The sequence below is a fragment of the Coenobita brevimanus genome, chromosome 111 (assembly GCF_032717465.1).
Source record: "Coenobita brevimanus isolate Jiangsu-jjx chromosome 111, ASM3271746v2, whole genome shotgun sequence".
NCBI lineage: Eukaryota > Metazoa > Arthropoda > Malacostraca > Decapoda > Coenobitidae > Coenobita > Coenobita brevimanus.
Window position 1 is genome coordinate 5,831,583 of NC_137064.1, and position 25,823 is coordinate 5,857,405.

At 40.5% G+C, this 25,823-nt stretch overlaps 1 protein-coding gene across 1 annotated transcript in view; it reads left to right on the top strand.

Moving 5' to 3' along the window:
• The first annotated feature begins 9,136 nt into the window (after positions 1-9,136).
• Positions 9,137-25,823, top strand: part of Nup160 (nuclear pore complex protein Nup160) — a 78,796-nt gene continuing 62,109 nt past the window's right edge. Inside the window, 6 exon segments of the mRNA XM_080286514.1 lie at positions 9,137-9,225; positions 15,406-15,508; positions 15,879-15,956; positions 17,298-17,421; positions 22,532-22,628; positions 25,115-25,364. Coding sequence (XP_080142640.1) covers positions 9,144-9,225; positions 15,406-15,508; positions 15,879-15,956; positions 17,298-17,421; positions 22,532-22,628; positions 25,115-25,364 — 734 coding nt within the window. The 5' untranslated portion in view covers positions 9,137-9,143.

The following is a 25,823-nucleotide window of genomic DNA, read 5'->3' on the forward strand; positions in this document are numbered from 1 at the left end:
AACTATATGTCAGTCAGTAACAGGAAGGACTGGGTAAGGACAGATGACGGGCGAGGGGCCATATACTGCACACCTCGCCCTTGTGCAGCACGCTACTAATAGCAGACGTCTCCAAGATGAAAAATTATATGTTTATGCCCAGTTTCTTTTTTTTTTTTTTTTTCATTTGCATTAAAAATCTAGCTCTACAGTTCGGCAATACAGATCCTGTTTGGGTGACGGGCAGGCTGGCTGGTGATGATAAATAAATAGCGCCTAAAAGGGACCTCCAAAGATTCCTAAACAGAGGTATGATCAGGTAGCATCGCCTTCCATCCTATTAGACACAGAGAAGATTGCTGGAGCTGCCATGGAGGCTTTAGTTTGGACCAGGTCTCTGTTGGATACAGTGACGTGACTCAGAGACAAAGATCACAGTAGGCCGGCCCCTCACGTTAGTAGGGTCCGGCAACTATACATACGACTTATATGAGCCATTCTGGATCTCCTTACCTTATATAGATGTAGGAGATGGTGAGGGAGGGCAGCATGATGAAATGACACCCGAGGAAACAGAGAGAGAAAGGAATAATCTATATGTACTTTACTTCATTACATCACTGAAATATCAACTGTTGCATAAGGAGTCCTCTCATACCATCACCACCTCAGTACGGCTATATGTGTGTGTGTGTGTGTGTGAGATGCTACATATATTCAGCTTAGGAGAGCACCGTTAAGTCGGTTTGTTTTCACCTGACGGAACCGGGCCACTCCCACAACTTGAAGACTAAGTTGTGGTTGCGTGAAATTCAGTGGGCCTTAGGAGGCAGGGATGAGTCTCCTTGGTGACTATAGTCAGATTTATCCTTCAGTCTAAGCACAGTGGATCTTTGCCAGGTGAAAATAAACCGCCTATATTGACAAAAGGATTAATTAAAGCTATAACCCGTACTCTCGTCGGTTAAGGAAGCTCCCTGACACCTTTTCATACGCGATTTATTTTGCTTATTACACATTTACTGTCGTCTTCTGTTAAATAAATCCTTCCAATATCGCCATACTCTGCATAAATACACGTACAACAGTATATTAACCAGCCATAACCAAAAATAAATCGCTAAGGAAGAGGTGTTAGGGAGTTTCCTTAATACGGGCCGAAATCTAATCCCTCTCAGCCGAAAAGTCTCTCCTAAGCTGAGTAAAATTAATACTATGCTCTTTTCACTTTAACTTGGCCTAATATTGCCGTCTCTCCATCTTCAGACCTGAGTTGCAATAATTGATTAACACTGGAATGTTGCTAATCACGAAGAAGTGCTTGAATAGGATGTAGTTGTGACAATGAATTAACACCAGAATATGATGCTAATCACGAAGAAGTGCTTGAATAGGATGTAGTTGTGACAATGAATTAACACCAGAATATGATGCTGGTCGCGAAGAAGTGTTGCGGAAAGGATGTGGAGCCGTGGCAGTCGTGTTTTTCTCATTGAGCTACGTAATATCAACTCTAGAAGGACGTAAACCTGGCCCAAGCTGAGGTGATAAGAACAGTAGCAATAAATAAAGGTAATCGTAGTGAAAGGGTTAACCTCTTCAGTACAATGGTGTCCTACTACTACTACTACTACTGCTGCTACTACTACTACTATTACTACTGTTATTATTATTATTATTTGTTTACCCAGACTCCTGTGTCGTGCGAATCAAGTGGACTGCAGGCTTAACTTGCTCTTCTGCGGTGCAACTTTTTTTTTTTTTTTTTTTTTTTTTTTTTTTTAGGGTTGGAGGGAAAGGGTGTGAGTTTAGGAGCATATGGTTACCCTGGCAGTGGAGCCGCCCGGTTATACTCAGTGCCACCACATGCAGGCCCTCCTCTCCAGCATGGTACCTTCAGACAGTTAAATTCAGCTTAGGAAACTTATCTAACTTGACAGGTTACGTATTGTCTGCATCACCTCTCTCTCTCTCTCTCTCTCTCTCTCTCTCTCTCTCTCTCTCTCTGCGTAGGGGTTTTGATTTGAAATATTTATTGGTGTAAACGGTATACAAAGGACTTATACAACAAAAGAAGGTGGTGGGTCTTGCCACACACCTTCTTCCACTAAGATAGTTATATACAATTAGTGGTTATAAAATCGTTGGTGTTGCCACACGCCCTCTAGTAAATGTTAGCTAGAGTATATGTTATAAAAAGTAGAGGAACTTGTAAAGTATATTACACACAGTAGTGAGAAGCTTAGCATCAGAGTAATATTTAAGTGTAGTACGGTACAGTATGAGGGCATGAGTCCCAGCCTGAGTTGATGACATAGCGGGTCGTATGGGGTTGGTAAGTGATAGTCACACCTTCCAACACCACACTTCTGTCTCTCCATTTCACATCTTCACTACTTTTAGTTGTTCGTTCATATCATAAATGACCTTCATTGGTACACACTAGCGTTTTCCCTTACACTGGCTTGAGTAGTACGTTTGTTAGTGACTGTTCTTAGGTAGCGTTGGGCACAACAACCCTCCAACACTACATCACTCTCTTTCCGTTTCATATATTTGCTGCTTTCAGTTGTTCATTTATTTTATACATGTCCCTCATTGGTACACACTAGTGTTTTTCCCTTACATTGACTTGAGTAGTACATTTATTAGCGACTATGGCTAGGTATCGTAGGGCTTGATGAATGTTGCTTGTCTGTGTAAGATACATTGAAGGAGTGTAAGATAGAAAGAAGGACAGCAATTAAGTATTAGTATGTGTAAATATACATGTTAGAGTGTAGTGCTTTCTAGAACTTTGGTACAAATTCGTGATATTCACGAAGAAGGGAAAGGAACAGATTTTCATTGATTAACCATGTGATTTGCTGTCAGCGTCGGAAGGTGTGGGTTTCTATACTTAGCAGTTAGTGGACATTCCATTATGTAATGATGTAGTGTGTGTGCCACAGGTGCTCCACAAACTGCACATGGTACTGGATCTTCTCTGGTGAATTCCTAATAATAACCTATATTATAACCTAGTCAGTCTCATGAGAACAATGTCATAAGGCCCATCTCTCTGGGCGTATGTTACTTGAGTATTCTGAGACACATTTACATAGTGAAGAGAGCTAGTGCTGCCATTTGCTATGCTAGCGTGAAGTTGTCTAGTAATATCATGATTGATTAGAGAACTGATCGTGCTTTTGATGGAAGTATAACTAGATTCAGCATTTATATCAAGAGAGTCTGAAACTTGAGCCGTATGAGCTAGACCGTCAGCCTTTTCCTTGAAGGGTATCCCTATATGGGAAGGAAACAGGAATCCATGTGAAGTGGACTTTATGACCTGTGCTTTCAATACACTGGATGCTTGATAGACATCTATTGACAATATCGCAGTCTGTGGGAGTAGTAGACAGTAATTCGTACGTGGCTCCCTGACTATCCAGAAAAAGTAAACGTCCTTAGACAAAGACACAACACAACTTAGCCTCTTCTATTTAACAAAGTTCCGCCCTTGTGAACGAAAGATAGTCAGGGAGTCTTTTTTGAAATTACAGTGTCCACGTAGTGTGTGAGGGATTCATACTCCTAATGAATCGCCCACACCCAGACTTGGCGCCATCTGCGGACGCGGCACAATTAAGTACACAGTCTGGTGACGAACTATTGTCTCCAACCTTGTCATGAAATGGGATTTAAGTAGGTAGCCAATGATCTCTGCGAGAACTCCAGGTGGCCCTACCTTGTTATCGCCCGCCTTTAGCAACGCGTAGCGATAATGTTTTTGCCCGTGTGTGTGTGTGTGTTACCATTATATCTCAGGCTTGAGCTATCAACATGAAACCTTCAGGGTATCAAGATATGGTCAAAATCTTGGACAAGTTCGGAAATGGGCATTCGTGGTCAAGGTCAAGGTCACCAAAATGGCTGCCAAAGGTCAACATTTTTTTTTTTAACATGGATTGGCTTTTCGTGAAACGCGGTGACTGAATTCCGTAGAGTTTTGCAAATTGTCTTCACAGTATTGTAAGTACTGTAGCTTGTAACCTGGCCAACAGCTTATTCTGGCGGGCGATTAGCATTCGGCTCCTGAATGCTTTTCTTTCATGTTTGTATTAAATTAAGGTAAGGAGTTACGACATTGAAGTTGGTCAAGACCGACGAGTTTGTACATACAACCGAGATACGTATCTTGAGGTGAACGAACATTGTTATGAAAGTTCATCAGGGAATGTCTCAGTTGTTCGGACCCGTATTTAATCATCCTGACTATTGTATGTGACGCAATTTCTTGTATCCTAGTTACGATACTGGAAAGTTCCAGTTCAGCCAGCATTACCCTTTTTTTTTTGGGGGGGGGGAGGGGAGAACCTAGGACTATCTCATTGCCTCATTTTGTATTGTTTCCAATTTCTGTAGGTGTTTCCGACCGTTCATTACCAAGACAGGGGCTGCATAAGCTATCAAGGGTCTAAATACAAATGTACAGTGCATCCTTCTCAGAACTGGGATGCCAACTCTTCCCCGGTGAGCCAAGACTCGCAGTGGCGCAAATCTAGGGAGACACAGATTACAGACGTAATTAGTGCATTCTGGGTCCTTATGGTAGCTAAGCTGAACCCCAGCGTAGTTATAGGAACTTGCTATTTCTAGTTTAGCAGAATATATACTGGGAAGTTTGCATCTCTTATCCAGTCCCTGAAATTTGGTTTTCGATTCATTAATAACCAGTCCCATATATTCACACACAGTCTCCAACCGTTGCAGGGCTGTACACATAAAATGGAAGGGGATTCGCACTGGAGTAAGATGTCATCAGCATATATGATTACCTCCGTACCTGGAGAGAATGTGTGGCGTGCAATTTTGTCAGTTAGTGTATTGAAGGGCATCGGACTGAAGAACCACCTTGTGGAGTGCCCAATTCAATTTCTCTTTCGTCAGAAAGCTGTCCCTGCAACCAAACTGGCTGACCGGTGACAGAGATATGATTTTATCCACCCGAGCAATTGTCCTTTAACCCCTTTTGCATCTAGTTCCTTCAAGATCACCTCCCTGTTTCCTCTGTCAGATGCCCTCTTCAAGCCCATGAAAGCCCCGCACATAAATTTAGCATTAATGAGACACTTTGCAAAACAATCACTTGTTGACTTCCCTTAAAAAAAAAAAAAAAAAAAAAAAGTAAGCTAGGAGACAACTGATCCCAGGTCTTGTACAACAACCAACTGAGAATGACTCATTTCATCATTGTACAGATACAGTTAACAAGGGAAATAGGGCGATAACCAACACGGCCATTTGGAATTGGAATAATGACTGCGCTCTTCCAGGACGTGGGCCGCATATGACACATTGAACAGATCCCACAGGGGAGTGTCATAAATGGCAAGGACAGCATTGATAACGTCGTAAGTCATACCATCCTGGCCTGGAGCTGTCGATATTCCTTTCTTTACAGCACAAAGTAATTCGTCATACGTTATGGGAAGACAGGTGTCAAACCTCACCGTAACACTGACATTAACCAGGGAATTCCTGAAAGGTCCGTGGTGGTCAAGGCTCTCTCTATGACTGGCGCGTAGGCTTGACTGTGTAGAGGCACTGGTCCATACTGGGTGGTCAAAGCTTGAGCTTTGCCACCAGGGTTTGGTACGCAGGTTATGTGCTTATTTTTCCATCTTATCGTGTTTACTTGGTGCCACACTCCCTGGAGGGACTTGGTCCTCCCAGTGGACGTGAAGAAACTATTCCATTGTCGTTTTCTGATCTGCCGTAGTTCAGTCAGGTACTGTGCGACTGCAACCACACTATCACTCACGTCTTTGTCACTAGGATTGTTTTGCCAGCGCCTCTGTAAGTTAGCCAGTGTCTTCTGCCGAGCTGGTATTGCTGGATCTGTAGCATATGTAGGTTTACTGGTCTGTGTTTTGGGTAGCTTAGATGGACTGTACTGACTTGCAAAATTTTCAGTAACAGCAACAAGATCTTCATAGAAAGTATTAACATCTAAAAATGACCCCTGTGTGTTCCGATATCAGCTCTAGACATAGCAGCTGAGTTTAGGCAATTGTATACTTGGAATGACTAACTTTTCCCGGAGTTGTAAATATCAGTGTATAATGTTAGTGAAGTTTCAAGATCGAAATGGTCACCAAGTAAGTACCTGAGTACTTGAGTTTCAGCAGGACTTGTTTCAAAGTTGAACAAAACTACATAGTCAAGCCTGCCTCCCTGGGCAAAAGTAGGAACATTATCACCTGTAAGTAACACGGTAGCAACAACATCAAGAAAATTTTTCCAGTGGACGCCAATAATATTTGAGGTTTTAACACTGCCCAGGTCTGTATGTCTGGCATTAAGGTCTCCAAGTAAAATGGTTCTTTCTTCAAAACTTCGGGGACACGGTGGCTCAGAGGTAGAGCGTCGAGCTCGTGACCGGGAGGTCGTAAGTTCGACCCTCGCCCGGGACTGCCACGGGAGTGGTAGTGCGCTCCTGTAAACAGCGGGGCTATATGGTCATAGTTGCCTAGCTCGAAGATTAAATCCTCTTCAAAACTGCACGTGGGAAGGGAGTCCGGTTGATAGCAATTAGCATGAACATGCCGGGTATATATTCACAATATGAATCAGTATACTATGAGGATGTAAGCATACAGCTATATATTCTGTTCCATTGTGGACACCTTTTTCTAGGAATGTAAAAGGGAGACTAGACTTAACATACATTGCCAAGCCCTTGGAGCTACCTTCTTGATCAAGGGTAAAAACACTGTAACATCTCCTGCAAGGCAACTACAGTAAGTCAGGTTTATGTACTATAACGTATGAGTGTAGGTCAGTCAAGCGAGCCCTTAAGCCGTTTACATTCCAGGTCAGAAAGGTATAAGCGGTGCTAACCATTGGCCGACATTTTCTCTTCTACCCGCTCCATCGTACCGCCTCTACAAGTCCCGTCAGCTGTTGGTCATTCCTTCCTTGAACGACCTTTTCAAGCTGAGCATGGAGGGCTGTCCTGGTTTTTCCCTTTGCACGATCCCCTTCCGTGTTCCTGTGACCACCTGTAGACTCTTCTCCACCACCATGATGTGGGGGAGTGGAAGTCTCGGACATGCCGCACATTGCTACAGATTCTTCGTTGTCTATGTCGGACTCTACAAAGAAGTCCCCCCTGTTGCTGCAGATGCTGCTTCACTCGCTGAAGTCTCCAGGATAGATCCTTCACTGCCGAGTGGGGGTCCCTAATGACACCCCGGAGCCTGGTGTCGATGTGGCTGGAATCACCATCTGGAGGCTGACTTGCCGAGGACTCGGCAGGACGTACTGGTGGCTGACTGTGCACAGATGCAGCAGTGGTTGTTTTCCCCAGCTGTGGGGAAAAAAGAGGGAAATGCTCCCCCGAGCTACCCTGTAGACCTTATCAGATCATATAGCCCTGCAAGGTTACAGGAGGGCGCTACCCCTCCCGGCATGGCAGCTGCCTGGCGCGGCTCGAACTCACGATCCCCTGATGCAGAATCCGACGCTCTACCACTAAGCCACCCTCCCCCCCATTCGTGTAGGTGATTTTTCTTATTGTAGTCCGGAATTTTCATTTGCACCAGTACTAGTGAGTGCCAGCCACAGCACACATCTTTTTCCTGAGAGGTAAACATTATCCAGTCTGAAACAGAAAAATATAGATTTAAGTAAAACCTTATTGTATATGTGACTACTTGTGGAAGTTTCATCACCATAGCTTCATTACATAAAAACATATGAATAAGTAAAGTTGTATCATTCTTTGTTGACATCCCGTAGCCTACTAAAGCAGTTTTATATACCCTCCATTACCTCTTCACTGCTAAGGCACAAATAATATCCCCGAGTTGAAGGGGTTGAAGGTCATTTGGATGGCACGGGTTCTGAGTGTCCAGTCGGAAGCAAAAATTCGCCTACCGCACTAACTTACTGCATCTGCTTCCTTTAGGGCAAATCCATCAGTTTTCTCCCTTATGCATCCTATCAAAGAGAACTGTATTTGGGCAGATTTTATTTTTCTTATATGAGGGAACCCCGTGCTAGACCTTTATAAATCATATAGCTCCGCTAGGTGACGGGAGAGCGCTACCTCTCATAGCTACCTATGCAGCTCGAACTCTCGACCTTTCGGTCTCCAGTCAGGCGCTCTACCACTGAGCCACCCTGCCCCCTGTCTATATGCAGAGAAACACGCCAAGACTCTCATTTTAGGAATATTGGCCAGCAAAGGAAAATGAGTATTAGAAGAGCAAGGAGACTATCTCTGGGCAAAGAAATATATCAGACCTCTATCATCTTAGAAATATTAGCCAGCAGAGGGAAATGAGAAGTACATGAGCAAGGAGAATATCTATGGGCAGAGAAACACACCAAGCCTTCCTCAAGAATATTAGCCAGCAGAGGGAAGGGAGAAGTAGAAAAGGAAAGAGATTCATTTACGGGCAGAGAAACACATCAAACCTCTTTTTCTTATCTTAGAAATATTAGCCACAAGAAGGAAATGAGAAGTAGAAGAGGAAGAAGAATATCTATGGACAGTGAAACGTCAAGCTTCTTTGATCTTAGGAATAGGCCGACTCTCGTCGGTGAAGAAGGCTCCAGCCCTTGTAATAAGGGTTCCAAAGTTAACGATATTGAATAGGCATAGATTCTGATATTCTCCATGAAAAGTCATGATTACAGTATTCATTAATTTATATTAGGTATGTTTATAGAATGACGGAGAGACGGGGAATCACTTTGACGGCGAATTGTTTTGATGGGGAATTGTCTAGAAACCGTATAACGCACGATCGGAGGGTTAAAATAGTTTGAGAAAATGGAAAGAACCTCTATACTGAAATTTGAATGGCATCTTTTAAATATTTTGAGATGATGTGTGGCAGTAAAACGACCAGCAAACAAATAATCATAGTGCTTTATTTTCAAAACATTGCAGGTGCCGGGGACCAACTTGTCCAAAAACGTTGTCCAGTACAAGTAAAGGCCACAGCTATAGTAATGTTTAAATGTATAAGATTATAGAATATAAACAAAAGATCTAAATCGGATAATCAGAAAGCTTTTAGAATCATCGCAACATTCTTCAAATGTTATATGGTACGGACAATCCCAGGAGCAAGACGGGCCTGGTGACAGCGGCTGGTTCAAAGGTAAACATGGCGGAGCAACTGGGGTTCCGCGAGGTTATCCCCGACCAGTCAGCCCTACTGCAGTGGCGGAATATCACCATAGACACAGGTAATAATGTACACTGTAGCCTCTAGAGTATCTGGCTCTCAGGTATGATTAGGAAGGAAGGGCATAAGGCTGGTTTCAAGGTACCTGGAGCTTGGAGGAACTCCATTCTTATATTTGCTCCTACTTTTTCCTAAGTCAAGGTAAAAAGCATTGTTATCCACTCTAAGAAATCAGAGATTATTTCAGTTGATTGATGTACATAATTTGTTCTTGTCTGTAGTATCAAACATGAAGTCAGACCCACTACAGTAGACCATTTCAACTGATGGATCAGTGCTGGTTTGGTAGGCTGTTTCTAAAATGGAACACTTAAGGGGATATCACACAGTACCTGAAAGCATGGTTTGCTGATGGAACGTGTTCCTGGTTTGCTGGAACCAGGCACAAACCCTATCACACGTTCCTCGAATGCTGGTGATGGTCAGCAAAAATGTAAACAAAGCATACCGGAGTCTGTCCCAACGTCTCACACGTATCAGATACAACATGGCTTTTCTTGAATTTGCTGAGGGGAGAGTGATTGCTGCATTGGCTCTTGCAGTGGTGGCACTTGAGAAGAAAGAAGCAGTGGTGGCCAAAACCATGAGAAGGTGGCTGTGGAGCCGCCTTCCCATGGCAAGGGAATAGCCTTATTTTTTCAGTGAGGGTGATTTCAGTAGCCCTTTTCCATACTATCTGCCCAGATGCCATCATATCTGCAGTGTTGAATGAACGGTGAGATAGCCTACATACAGTACTCCTCACCAGCGTGGTGTGCTGTATCTGCTTCCCAATGTAAACAACAATTATCAACATCGTTATTTCACCCATGCACGATATAAAGGTTATTTAAGCTTTCATAATTAATAATATACCAGTATATAATGAAAAGTAATAGGCACTCTAGGATGGAATTATAACTTTTTAAAAATAAACAAAATACTGCAAAGTAGCCTCCAATTTCTTCATTTAGCTTGCTCTGGTATCAGAGAAAATGTTTTGTACCGGAAATTGTCGGCAGGAATGGATTTGAACCAAATCCAGTTTTGCCCACGAAATCCTTGGCGGCTACCACAGTTTCGTGGGCGGTTACCATGATTTCTTCGGCAAACCATGATTTCAGGTACCGTGTGATACCCCCTTTATTGGGTAATTATTCAGAACAGCATCACCCCAGAGAGTTGGGTTAGGTTGTCAGTCATTTTTTAAGTAGAAAAGTACAGTACAGAACTTAACCTAATTGTTGTTCAGTATTTAGTGATGCCATTCATGTAGTACAGTTATACTTTTGTGAAGCCACAGGTTGTCTGGGATAAATATTGTTTCTGTCCATAATCAGATATGATTTTCAGTATTTAATTGGCATTGTCTAACCATATTGGGGGATCTTTTCTGTGACTGTTCTTTCACATTACTTAAGACAACCAGTAGTGCTTAGTAAATACAAAGTGATCCACCGGCTCTTGATGCCTATAGTCACGGCGCACAACTCTGAGGTTGTCATTGTCGTACCCTGGCAACCCACCATTCAAAAATGCGTCCGATTTCATATCATATCATATTAAAATCATTATTATGCACAAAAATATTATACTCAGATATTTATATACACAAACGTATTATAACCGAATCACATGCGTCTCTATTATGCACGAAATCAGACGCAATTTTGAATGGTAGGTTGCCAGGGCACGATAATAACATCCTCAGAGTTGCATGCCGCGACTATAGTATATTTTCTCAGTGTGTTCTGAGCAATTTTCACATTATTTCCTGTGCAATAAAATACCAAATTGGCACTTTTAATAGGAAAATATAATTTTTATCACTATAGGCTCATACATGCCTAATTATCTGAAAACCGGTAAGAAAAATGTGCTCAATTTAACTGTTAATAGAAAATCAGGATTCAGAATGAAAATGTGCTAAAGTTAGTGGGTATTTCCCCTTTATTTTTCCAACATGACTGACTTCTGTTTTGCATCAGTGTTGATTTGCAGTACAAATATATGTAGTTGCATTTTAAATCAATACTGTATTTATACAAACTTCAAGTCTGTCAAGACGAGTTGTTGAGCTAAAGGTGAAACGCTTCAGCCAACTTTAGCTAGTTTTCATTCTGAATCCTAATTTTTTATTAACAGTTAAATTAAACACAAAGTTTTCACCGAATTCAGATAATTAAGTGTGTTTGAACGTATATGGGGATAAGAATTATAATATTTTCCAATTGAAAGTGCAGATTTGGTGACAGTTTGTTAAATGACTGTCAATTCGGTATACTGTATATATACATATAGTATATCGTCGCATCCCATTATTTCAGTCAGCAATCACTCCTTTTTGTCATATACCTCAGCCTGTCTCAATAATTTCCTTTTTTCCTGTGGAAATTTAGGTCATGATTAATCAGAATCCATTAAAAATATCAGGAAAATATATTAACCTCATCTAACTTAACAACTTGACCTCTTTTCATCTTAGCCATTTTGGAACTAATTAAAATTCACATGCTGTCATAAACCTGGAGTGTGGTTAAATGAAACCTGAGAAGCATGGGTTATGACTGGTTGAAGTAAGTATAGGTATGGTCAACTTACGTGTATTTTGAGTTCGTTGGTCACGGTTTTCTAATTGACAGTATTTTTTCTGCCAAACTGTGATTGCTTCGTACCTTGCGGTATTCAATTTGATCAATTTGATAGTCATGGTCACTGCCCCAAGTGACTCATTTCCAAGGAGTTTTCCAGGTTGCAGCATTGTTTATGCTAGTCATAACTAGAAACCAATTGTAGCTATTCAAGCACAAAAAGCCAATTACAGCACTTCCCACCCATGCTTACCGGCAAGCGGGTGCACTAGGCCACCCTGTTGTCCCCGTTGCTACCACAAAAAGCCCATAGTTTGCCTCAAGCCTTGGAACCCCTCTCCCTCCTCCGTCCACTTAAGCATTGTCATCAGCTGGAATCAGGTAAGACCCGTACAGTATTGTTCATTGTGCTTCTGTGCTTATACCCTGCGTAGGTAAACTCTTTCACCTTTATCTATCAACTTGTACCTTTCCTTCTTGCTAGAAGTTTGCCCTCATTCAGTCTGTCCGAAGGAAGGGTGACCATTCCCAACCCTCTATCACCCAATTGCTTTAACATCCTATATCTCAAAAGTTTTTGAGTTTATTCTTGACAAGAATAATTTTAAGGCATTATTCCTGTCACAACCTTCTTTCTGATCGTCAGTATGGGTTCCATCAGGGATGCTCAACTGGCGAACTTCTCATCTTCCTTTCAGGCTCCTGGTCATCCTCCTTTCAGGACTCGGGTGAAAGGTTTTCCATTGCACTTGACATCTCAAAGGCTTTCAGTTGAGTCTGGCTTAAAAATCTTTAATTTCCAAACTGCCTTCTCACGGTTTCTATCCCTCTATATGTGCCTTCATCTCTAGCTTTCTTTCTGGCTGCTCTATAACAGCTGTTGTGAGTGGCCACTGTTCTTCTAGATCTGTCAGTAATGGTGTTCGTCAGGGTTCTGTCCCATCACCAACTCTCTTTCTTTTAATCATCATTGACCTTCTAAGCTGTACATTTAACCCTATCCACTCATACGCTGATGATTACACCCTTCAACTCTCCATTTGCATCATGCAGCATCCATCTCAGCAGTTACATCAACAAGCAAAGGATGAGGCTATGGCATATCTCATGTCTGACTGGGCTTTTACTGAGGTAAAAGTAATCTTGTTGTTTGTAATGCGTCAGAAACTCAGTTCATACACCTATCAACCCGTTAAAATTTTCCACAGGGGTACCCACAGATGTTTAATAATATCCAGCTCATTCCCGCATCATCTTTAAACATGCTTGGGGTTTCATTCTCTCAGGATTCATCTTGGAAAGATCATATTACCTGTCTTGCAAACTCTGCTTCTAAGAGATTAGGTGTGTTAAGCTGACTCCGTACATTCTTTACCCCTGCACAGTTGTTGACTTTATACTGTACACATGTTTTATTCGCCCCTTTGTAGAGTACAACTGTCATGTTTGGGGAGGCTTCCCACATCCAGCTGTTCTGAACAGGGTGGAGTCAAAGGCTTTTTGCCTCATTAACTCTCCTTCTCTTACTGGCTTCCTTCAACCTCTGTCTCTTCGCTGCACTGTTGCATCTGTATCTTTTTTCAGTCACTATTTCAGTGGTTACTGCTCCTCTGAACTATCTGCTTGCACCTCTCCACCACTACGACGGTTGTGTTAAACCCATTTAGCAACAAACTCTCACCCCTTTTCTGTCCAACTCTCTGATGCAAGAGTTAACTGTTACTCCTAGTCCTTCATTTGTGCAACAGGTCAACTCTGGAACTGTCTCCCTCTGTCTGTGTTTCCTACTTCCTATGATCTCCATTCTTTCAAATGCAGTGTGTCCAGGCATCTCAAAATAAACAGATCTTGAATTTGGCTTTCTGTTGTATTGTTTTTGTTTTTATCTTGGAAGGACCAGTTTCCTGGCTCCTGGCCTTTGATTTCTTCTTCCTTGCATAAAAAAAAAAAAAATGCATAATGCATTACATACTGCTTTTTAATGACATTAGTGTTTGCAGGTGACTAGTCAGTGTTAGCATGGTGGTAGGGGGGTAACTTTGCTGAGAGGTTAGACTCATAAGTAATTTTTCCCATAAGTTATGTTATTTATCATTCATGGAATTTCTAAGTCATGGTAGGGACAAAGACTAAAATACCGGTAACCATAAATTACGTGAGTTGACTGTATAGTCCTGGCCCTGGGGAGTCATTCATGTGCCTCTCTCTGTTAGAGCAGATCTTTATATATTCTTGGTCTAAATACCAGGGCCTTTAAAAAAAAGTTTGGGTAACAACTGCACATCAAGTACCTTTTTTCTACAGAGCCCAATTTCAGTTTGGCCACTGGGCTGAAATTGTGAAATCCATGTTTTCTGGACTAACTCACTATTAAGCCACTTGTCTTAATTGCTGAGGTATCAGCTATAGGATTTTAACACATTTTGTTCCCGCTGTCAAGGGTTTTAGGTACAAAATAACCAAAATTTATACTTTATTTTAAAAAATCGCTTTCAATTTGAAAGTAGCTCAGATTTCAAAACCTTTCCAAACTGTCTATGTTATACTTAGAGCCACCCAGTTTGGCCAATAATTACCTCATTTAGTACTCTTTCCAGTATAACCTGCATAGCATTGGTAACTTCTATCCTATGGTCTACAGGGGACCCAGTGTAAGTAAGGGTCACCCCTGCCCCCTAATTGGCATTTTCGTCATTTCCAGTGAACAACATAATCGCTGAATAATGGTAGTTTGTTTTTTTGTGTATAGTTACATATCTTTGGAGCATTCTGCTGATGTACACTAATTACATGGAACACAGGCAGTAATGGCTTGCAGGCTCCTTAATCAAATTGCCAAAGAAATGAAATTCGGATTCACATGGAATGCAGTGAAAAGCATTGGAGAGTAATGTAGTAAGGTAAATAAATTACATAGTTAAAAGTGTCGGTGAAAGCTTCTTGTCATACAGTCAGATAAGAATATTCAGTATTATTTCCTGAAGTTTTTTTTTGGAGATATTTTCTGATCCCTTCACTGCAGGAGTATCTCTACGACAGAATAAAATAGTCTGATTGTAACAACAGTAATGTACAGTATACTGTAATAAAGTAAGTCACTTTAATGTGTGAAGTGAGCTCTTAAAAACATGAATATTAACCCATCCAAGCCGAGGAAGATCTATAGTAATCTATGAAATTATCATCTTTCAAATCTAATCTTGGCAATCTGTGGTCTTAATGTTGGCAACCTTTATCTGTGATTATGGCAACTTCCATTGTTTTCAGCATAATAGTGTCTCCAAGGAATTTTCTGTAGCATAATGTTTTGAATGTTTTTAATCCATTTATAGCTGTTAGAGTTAGAATTATATGTCATTTACACAGGAAATGTCATTTGAATATGTATTTATTTTATTTTATTTTATTTTTTAATGTGAATGCCATTGTCTGACCAAGTAACAGCATGTTTCATTGGAGTTTTTTATTGGTAAATGAAAAGCTGAATGTATGTATTGCACAGGAGTATTTGTGTTAAAACTCATTAGAAGCTGTTATACCATATTGGTACATTAGCATAAGATTGTATGGAAAATAATGTAGTACTGTACTATGTATTGTTTTTTTGGCAGGTGCAGCACAGAGCACACTACAGGACATCAAAGTTCCTGAGTATGGTGGAGGTTATGCCTTCAAACCCCTCTGTTCAGCCACACGCAACCGCTACCTCTTCTGGTCCGTGTGTCATGTTTTATTCGCACTCTTCCTTGGCTCACCCATATTTTGTGTGTTGAAGACTTGAAGTTCTTTATTAAGCTGTCTTTCCTAAGCTAATTAGAATGCTGTAGTCTGGTAGTAGGAAGAGTTTAATAGATTAATATAAGTTATGCATTTCTTATGAGTGCATAAAGTGAGGTATTGTATGGAAGTTGATGAAGCTAGGGAACTGACAGGTGATTTTTTTCTTTTATTTATTTATTTATTTTTAATGGTTGATGGATTGACTCTGGTAGGTAATGTGAAGTGGGTCTAGAAAGAACACAAATATTGTGTGTTGATGTTGAGGCTTGTGAGGTTGAAGATTTGTTATGTGGTTGTGTTGCAGGCGTGTATGTCATGACGTGGTGGAACTGTGGGAGGAGAGTCTCGACCATGACTTCACACACAACCACATTCAACTCAGGTTGGTACTGATTCATCACTAACTACTGCTTATGAAACAGTATTATAAAATATAAAATATGGAATTAGTAGAGGCAGCCCTTCATTGCACAGCATGTCAGGAATGTGTTTCAAATTTTCAAAGCTTTTTTCTGCTGTCATTTGGATGAAACTGGCTAAGCAACTGCATAGGTAACATTTTAACTTTAATAAGCAGCTTTTCTGTATTTTTGTGTGAACTTATTTAGCAAAGCAGAACATCATAAATGGAAAATGGTGGTTGATAATGAGGACTTCCCATATGATTAGTAATTTTAATATCTTAATCAAAAATCTTGTTCATTAGAAGTTCTCAGTGTTTGTGTCACATTGATAATATGAAATATTGTCTTATCAGGTCCTGTCTGTTTACCAGTCCTTGGTGTAGATAATACCAAGAAGCATTAGAATACTTAATGAAACTGAGCACTCACTTGTTCAGACACCAGTCAGGCTTAGAAAATTCTTGGCTCCCGTTTACAGGCCATTGCACTATCAAGATGCGGATCGAATCCCATTCGTCGGCACTTTTATTTTTATTGTCTCATTTTCCATCATTTATGACTTCAGGATGAATGTCAGCTGAGAAAGAGGTGCACACAGTCTTGGTTATGTCAGATGTGTTTTAAAATATCCCAACTTTTCTCATACATTTGTCCCTGTAAATTGGAGGAACTGGCAAATCAACTTCATCCAGTAGGTAGCAGTGGAACTTTAGAAAGCTTTTTTTTTTTTTTATTATTATTATTATTATTATTATTTATTTTTTTTTTTTTTTGAAGACTTGCAACTAGTTAAAGATGTCAGAAAAACACCTTTTAACAAAGATTGCCTGTAGCAGTGTGGCATTACAGTAAATTTTCAATTATCCAGTGTAATTCAGCCAATCCTTATGCCGAATAATGTGAAACACCAGATGTTGCATACTACCCCCCATTGACTCAGTAGTCAGCATCAAGCCGGATATTGCGTTACTATCCGTCTCGACCCTGAATCCTAGAAACTTTCCCATGCTTAAAAGATGAAAATTAAGCAAAAATACTGTACAATAAAGTAATGATACAGTGCAGTAATACAGAGCTGGTTGGCTACTGTTTTTGAGCCATTTGAAACACCTTGACACCAAATATTGCATAGAACCGCCAGTTACGTCCCATTTCGGCACCAGAAATTGCATGATTTCGCCAGATATTGCTTTAATGGAGCCAAGCCAGCAGTACCTTACGTTTTGTTGGGCCGGATATCGCAATGACGGATAATTGAGAGGTTTACTGTACATTTTTTGTACAGTGGTGTGATGTCATATCCTTGGTGGTACTGACAGGTTTGCTGACACACCAGTGCTGGAAGGCCTGAGCATACATGAGACCCATCAGTATGTGTACATCCTGTTGGCCACTGTATCATCCGTGCACCGCTTCCGACTCCCTCATCCTCAAACCTCACAGGTGTGTACATGTCTATGTATGTAGGCCTATACATTATACTGTATTAGCCATCTTGCACATGCCTGACATATCCTGGAGTAATTAGAATAGTGTAGGGGAGGTAGTGCAGAAGCTTAGATACAAGAGCTTGTATTATTTGGAAGACATTTAGAGAGCCTGTTTACAAAATGACAGTGAAAAGACTCTCCATATGGAAATAAAATTATATGCTTCATGCATGAGAAAGTAGTGTCCTGTGGTCACTTTAAAAAAAATTTGAAGGAAAATCATAAGCTTAATTTTTTTTATAATTGTAATGGTTTGTTTTGGTGAAATCTGGGCAGGGAAAGATGAAGATGGCTGCATATTTGGAGATACTGATATGAGAATGATCAGAAGGATAAGTACAGAACTATAGTACCTTGCAGAGGGACAGAACAAATGCATGAGTAAAATTACATTGGCACTGAGAGTGTTAGTGAGGTGATTTATATGGGGATAAGTAGCCTGAAGTGGTTTGTATATGTGCAGTGTGTGTGAAAGGAACTGAAGGAAACACTGTACAGGAGACCCTCGCTGTACCAAACCTCAGTATAACAGATTTCTTATTTATTGAATGCCTCTGAGCCCACCGAATTTTTGTTGGCTATACTGAAATACGGTTAATAAATGGTGCAGTACAGTGTACAGTGTGTGTGTGTCCTACCCATTTACTGTATTTTTTTTTCCTTCATCCTGGCCTGAAATTGACCTCTCTCCATCATGATTGCTGAGTTGTAATGACAGATTATAGTAAGACTGCACTAGTCAACTGGAAGTTCTGTGAAGCTACAAAACTTGATGAATATTTTCGGTGTATCAGATAGAGCCAGGATTCCGGGGGCTTGAATGGTGAGCAAATGGAACTGTGGCCCATTGGATTGGGCAAACTTGGGCTGTCTGGACAGTGCTTCTCCTCACCCTACCCTAAGATGATTTTATATATATATATATATATATATATATATATATATATATACAGTATATATATATATATATATATATATATATATATATATATACAGTATATATATATATATGGAGCCTCTGTAGTACAGTGGTAGAGTGTGCGTTTTGTACACGGGTGAACCAGGGTTTGCGCCCCGCCAAGGTAATAAACTTTGGAAGTGTTCACCCAGCCACGTACTGCATTGGCAGACACAAGGGGTGCTGTGGTTGAACCAGTGTCACTTACTATAAAGTATACTTACACCCAGTCAGCTTGCGCATGCCAGTTACACTTGGTTCACAGACTACACACAATCCAAAGCCACTCCAACACTACAATTACACTTACAAGCACTTCTCACCCTACATACAATCACTACCAGACAACCTAAGCCACTTGGTAGAAATACATTGGCTGTATCGTCCCAACTTCAGTCGAGATAGGCCGGTCCTGCTGTGGATACTCAAACGGCTGATGATGATGGTGATGATGATGTATATATACTGTGTATACATATATATATTTATATATGTGTGTGTGTGTGTGTGTGTGTGTGTAGGTACAGTGTATATAATAAGAGAGAGTAAGAAGAGACTGGATGAGGAATTTGGAAGGAATTTGAGTGTAAATTGGAGGGAATGTAAGAAAATTTTCTGAAAAGAGGTAAAGAGAGTTAGGGTAATAAAGTAGTTAGTCGGAGAGTGAAAGATAAAAATGGTAGATTACTAGTGGAGAAAGGAGAAAAAGTGAGCAGATAGAGAGAGTACTTTAAGGAATTGTTGAACATAGAGAATGCAAGTAATGGGAGTATAAGTGGCTGGTAGAACGGATGTAAGAAGAGAGGAAGAAATTGGTAGGATGAAAGTTGTGGAAGCAGTGAAGAAAGTCAAAATGGGGAAAGCCCTAGGAATTGATGGAGTGTGTGGTGAAATGCTGAAGTATGGGGAAGAGGTAATAGTAGAATGGATATGGAAGATACGCCGATTGGCATGGGAGGAAGGTAGAGTCCTGGAGGATTGGAAGTCAGGTATAATTATTCCCCTGTACAAAGGAAAAGGGGTAAAAGAAGTGTGTGGTAATCATAGGGGCATTTGTCTTCTGAGTGTAAGAGGAAAAGTATATGGTAGGATACTTGTTGACAGAGTTAGGGAAATAAACAGCAGAAATAGTTGGAGAAGAACAGGGAGGTTTCAGGAAGGGAAGAGGTTGTGTAGATCAGATATTCATTCTTAGATCTTTAGTGGAAAAGTTTCTAGAAAAGGGAAAAGAAGTTGTATGCGGCCTTTATGGATTTAGAGAAAGCATATGATAGGGTGGGTAGACAAGGAATGTGGAAAGTATTAAGAATATATGTAGTAAATGGGAAGTTGTTGAATGCCGTGAAGAGTATGTATGAAGTTGCTAAGGCGGGTGGGATTATAAAAGAGATTCAAGGTAGGGCAGTGGATGTTGGAGCAGCCCTAATGAGAGGGGCAGTGTTTGGAAACTCCATGTACTGTTGTTTGCGGGTGATACTGTATTGTTAAGTGACGACGAAGGAGAGCTGCAAGTGTTAGTGAATGAATTTTAGAGAGTGTGTAAGAAACAGAATCTAAAGGTGAATGTAGGGAAGAGTAAAGTTATGGTCTTTGAGAGAGGTGAAGTCAGTGAATGTACAGTGAGGTTGGATGAGGAGGAAATGGAAAATGTGAGCGCATTTAAGTACTTAGGTAGAGCGATGAGTAAGGATGGCAGTTTAGAGGGTGATGTGCTTGAAAGGTTACAGCAAGGAAGAAAGGTTGCTGGTTCTTTGAAAGCAGTGATAAGAAACATGGATGTGAGTATGGAAATAAAAAAGTTGCTGCATGACATTATTGTGATACCAACTCTAATGTATGGAAGTTAAGTTTGAACCTTGTTGGAGGGACAGAAGTAAAGAGTGAGAGCAGTGGAAATGAGTTATTTGAGAGGAGCCTGTGGAGTCACATGGCAAGACAGACTGTATCTCTTTTATAAACCTGTCCATATACAGATTGAACAGTCATGGAGACATTACACATCCCTGTTTCAGTCCAACATTTAGATAGAAAAATTCACTCAGTTCACTGTCCACATGATTGCAGCCTTAGCACCTTCATACATACTCTTAATGGCATTCAACAACTTCCCATTTACTCCATATATTCTTAATGTTTTCCACATTCGTTGTCTATCCACTCTGTCATATGCTTTCTCCAAATCCTTGAAGGCTGTCATATGCTTTCTCCAAATCCTTGAAGGCTGCATACAATGTCTTTCCCTTCTCTAGAAACTTTTCTACTAAAGACCTAAGAATGAATATCTGATCTAAACAACCTCTACCCTTTCTAAAACCTCCCTGTTCATCTCCAACTAATTTCTCTGTTATTTCCCTAACGTTGTCAATAAGTATCCTACCATATACTTTTTCTATTACACTCAGAAGACATGTGCCCCTGTAATTACCATGCACTTCTTTTTTCCATTTTCCTTTGTACAGGGGAATAATTATAGCAGACTTCCAATCCTCTGGGTCTCTACCTTCCTCCCAGGCCAATCTGCACATCTTTCATGTCCATTCTACTACTATCTCTTCCCCATGCTTCAGCATTTCATCACACACTCCATCAATTCCTAGGGCTTTTCCCATTTTGACTTTCTTCATTGCATCCACTACTTCCATCCTTCTGATCTCTTTCTCCCTTCTCACCTCCTTCCCTCTCCCAGCCACTTATACTTACATTACTTTCATTGTCTATGTGTGACAGTTCCTTAAAGTGTTCACTCCATCTGCGCACTTTTTCTCCTTTCTCCACTAGCAATCTACCATTTTTATCGTTCACTCTCCTACTAACATATTTATCACCCTGTCTAACACTATGCACCTCATTCCAGAACATTTTCTTACATTCTCTCGACTTTACACTCAAATTCCTTCCAAATTCCTCATCCACTCTCTTCTTACTCTCTTACTAATCTTTTCACCTCTCTTTTCCATCCATCCATCCATCATCCAATCCTACGTTGCCCTATGAGGAGCGTAGGAGCCCGGGACTAGGCAGTTGGTCCTGACATTTAAGATGAGAGTGACCAGCCTCACTCATCCCTGAGTGGCATTACGTGAGCAATAAACCCCAACCATCCCTTGGATATAAACCTTCACTGGCTCAATCCGATTGGAGCACAATAATTACCCACTAAACCACCAGGCGCCAAATTTGGTTATATGGTTACCATCTAGCGCAGTAAATGGCTTCCCGGTGTACAGGAAACCATTTGGCTTGTCAGTCAGTGTAGAGCCACCCACGAGCAGAAGGAAGAGGAAAGAATGAAGGAATGAAAGACAGAAGAGGGAGTGTAAAGTTACCCGTAGGCAGAAACACGAGGAAAGAATGAAGGAAAGAAAGACAGAAGAAGATGGAAGGGAAGAAGGAAGGAGGAGAGGACAGGGCAGACACCCGAGAGCAGCACTACATTGAGTGAGTGGATCTCTTTTCCTCTCTATATATAACTCTCTCTTCCTTCTCTCAACTTCCTCCTTGCCTCTGCTTCCCATCCATTCACTATGTGCTTTAAGTTATATGTTGAACCCCTTCAGTTTAATTATGTATTTTCAATTTTATTCATTCTACATCCAGATGTTTGTATCAGCTTAGGAAAGATCTCTTGTAGTGAAGAGATTAATAAAGGTCATATAGTGTGACCTCAGGGATAAAAGACCAAATACTGTACTCTGCTGCAATTAGCAGAAACACAAATATTTGACATATGCATATTTGTCTTATTTGCAATTGAAGTATCCATCTGGTCAGTCTTTTTGTTTTCAGCCATTGTAAAATAAGTGGATTACTAATAATTCAACTTTGCAGTGTCAGCCATTTTAAAATAAGTGGACTAGTAGTTACAGTTTCTCAATGTCAGCCGTTGTAAAATAAGTGGACTAATAATGATACAGTTTCATTGTAACTGATTAATGTATATACAGTACATTTTCCTGTTGTTTTGTCTAATAAGATGTTCAGTACTTGCATATGAAGTTGTGATTGTGGAATAGCCACTAATTGTTGTTAAAAAATGTACTATAACTGGTGTATTTTTGTAACTGTGTTTTTCTTACACCTAATTCTCACTGCACATACCCATCAGAGTGGGAAGGGGCATGTGCAGTCCATCCTGAGTGACCTGACCTTCCACACACTGAAAGATTACCATCACCTTCACCTCCTCAATGCCACAGCTGCAGGTCAGTTTTCACCTTCACTATACAGAGGTCTTTCACTTAAACAGTCTTAAATGCACCTTGTGGTTGTGAAATCACTGAAGTTGTGGTCATACTAGTAACATTTACCACTGAATCCAGTGATGGCACTGATTTGTAACCAAGCCATTTTTATTCAGTACGTTGCCAATATTTTTTATCTGACAGTCAGTATTAGGTCCACTGTAGGACCAGACTTTTCCCCAGAGGGAAAATGATGGTCAAAAGTAACCCTTCTCCTTGCTGATGAAGTACCGATGGAGTAGGGGAGTCTGTAGGAAGAATTATGCGTGTGAAAGTTGAAGTTTTGTGATGGTTATGTTGTGTGAGTCTGTACAGTATATTCCTTTAGTTGAACCAACTGTGTGTGAATACAGGAAAGAGCACACTACCAGCATCCACTTTATAAGTGTGTCAGGACTTGGATTCAAACCCTAGGCTCAGGGTTCATGCATTGTGAGACAGGGAGGTTTCCACTTGAGCCACCCCAGCTGCATGTTGCCAGTAGGCAGTTTAGATTATTAATAACATGTAGTATGGCCCCTGCTGAAATAGATGCAGTTGGCTATATTAATTTTCATCTCTCATAATGGTAATGATAAGACAGTCCAGTAGGGACACAGTTGAAGACAGGAAAGTAACAGTGTTAAAATAACTTGAGCATTTGAATTCTCCCTTTATTGATAAATCAATAATATCTTGTTGCACAAGAGAAACAAAGTGGGTACCTTTAAGTATCTGATTTCTGGATGATTGCATTTGTTTACATGTGTGTTGGGCTTTTGTCAGTCACTGCTAGGGTTCCATGATGACCCATGTAATGCATGTCGAGTTCCTGCGTGCCTCAGCCGTGTTGTTTTAACTGCTGTTGTGACTAGAAGCCTATTTTCTAACTGCTCATTTAATATCAGTACTCTGACCATGTGGTTCCAAATTATGATGACTAAGTGCCCAGAAAGTGCTCTTTCATGCAGTGAAAGTCAAAGAACACAGGAAAGGCGTTTTTTCCAGAGGAAAAAGTAAAAATATTGGATGAAATAGAATATGGTATGGGAGCTTAATGTGAATGAGAGGAACGTAGCATTTATATCAGGTGTGTTTACAATGTGGATAGGTTCTTTGTTGGAAAATGAAAAAAACTGAAGAGGTTAATGATGATGGAGAATTAAAGTTTAGTAGTTATTGCATCTAGTGCAATGAGTGTGAACATTGTCTTTTCTTATAAGCTGATGTTCTTTGTATTAGAAAACTCAGCTTTTACAGCACAGTAGTGAGAAGTTTATGTGTAGATATAAAAAGTTAGGTATGTTAATTATTTTAGTGCAGTTCTGGTGAATTATGTTTTCAAATAATTTTATCGTACAAGATTGATTGATTTATTATTCAAGATTACTGCACTTGCGTTTACTAAGGTTGTGTGCAGTCAGTCTGTGCTGACAGTTGCAATGTATTTTTTCCCTTATTATTGATGACTAATGATCGTTTTAGAAATAGTTTGACTTTGTGTAAGTAATTTTTATAACTGAATGTACTGCAAGCAATTCACAACAAAATACGCAATGCTGGGTGGCTTTCTCTCATGGGTTGGTTAGGATGGGATAGGTATTGGTGGCTTTCAAGGCTAGGCTTAGTGGCAGTCCTAGGTGGTTATAATTACATGGGTTTAGGGGGCAAAGCTTCTCAGTTAGGTTAGAGTAGAATGCACTGATGTATGCAGTTGGTGAGATCATATGTAAGCACACTGCCGCAGGCATCCAGGGTAGACATATTGACAATAACCAGTCTTAATATGTATTTTTTAGGAAAAATATGGGGTTTACAGAGCTTAACCCCCTATTTTACATGTAAATATATGTCATGTTGTACCATGTGCTTGGTTTACCACAAGGTTCCACATATTGTGTTACAGAGACCCTACTGTATGGGTGCTTTATGTGAAGGCCTTTGATGAACGAAAAAGAGAAGTGTATTATACAACACCCAGTTAACAGCTTATATTTTCTTTGAAAAAGTATCATGCCCTCCATGACTTTCTTCACTGTAGTGTTGTGTCATTGTGCTTTTGACTGTGGTTAGCCTTGCACTTTTTTTTTGCAAAGGTCGGTGCAGTTAATTTATGAAGACCTTCAGTTGTGCTTCTTTACATTTATGACTGATAACGGTGGACTGGACTACTAACGGTTTCTTCTGTGTGACCAGTCTAGTGGGTAGGAAATGTAAGGCTGACGTCAACCAAGCATAAACATTGCTCAGTCCAGGGTTGGGATGATGATAATGATGGATGGTGATGATTATGATGATAATGATAATGTTGATTCTCCTTTGTTTTTGACTCCATCCTCACACCACCTCTTATGTGGAATTTGGGAAAGAATGATGATAATAATAATGTTTATAACAGTATTGATAATGGCAATAATGGTATTGTGATGATGACAAAAATGTTGATACTGATGTCTTTGTCATTTTAGGAGAGGGTCTACCACATACAGCTGGCACCCATCTTATCAGCAGCGGTGGTGAGGACGGTGGTGGAGAGGCGGTGTTTGTATTGGGTCAGGGAGGCGGGGCAGTGCTGGTGGTTGTCATGTCCCCCACCCCGCCCCTCGCCTCTCACCTCCCGCCACAGCACCATGCCCCACCTGGCATTACCACCCACATCATCAAGAACACCTCCATCGTGAACAGGCTTCTCACTGGCTTTGTTCCTGGCATGTTCAGGTGTGTACTGTAGTAGCTAGTCACCTTGCACGCATCTGACTTAGGGATGCAGCCATGCTATTCATGCAGGGTTAGTCCTGACCTCAAAAAAAGTGTAGCCAATTTTTTCAAGATTCCATAACTGCACAACGAACAAATTTTTTTATTTCCAATTGTTTTACGTAACAACATGCAGACTTTTTATTTTTATTTTCAGTTCTTGTTTTTCGTTCTTTTTCATATTGCATTATACAGTATTAGTTTCTGTCTTCAGGTTTAGCAAGCTGTACCTAACCACCATTGTTAACTTTTAAAATATTACAAATTGTCTAAAAACTATTGCCTAAAATTATTTTTTATCGCAAATTGCAACATTGGTGATCGTGCAATCCCTGACATGTTCATTCTGTACAGTATTGTAGTGGCTGGCTTGAACACCTAACACATTCAAGCTATGTTTTATGGATCCTGAGGGGCAAC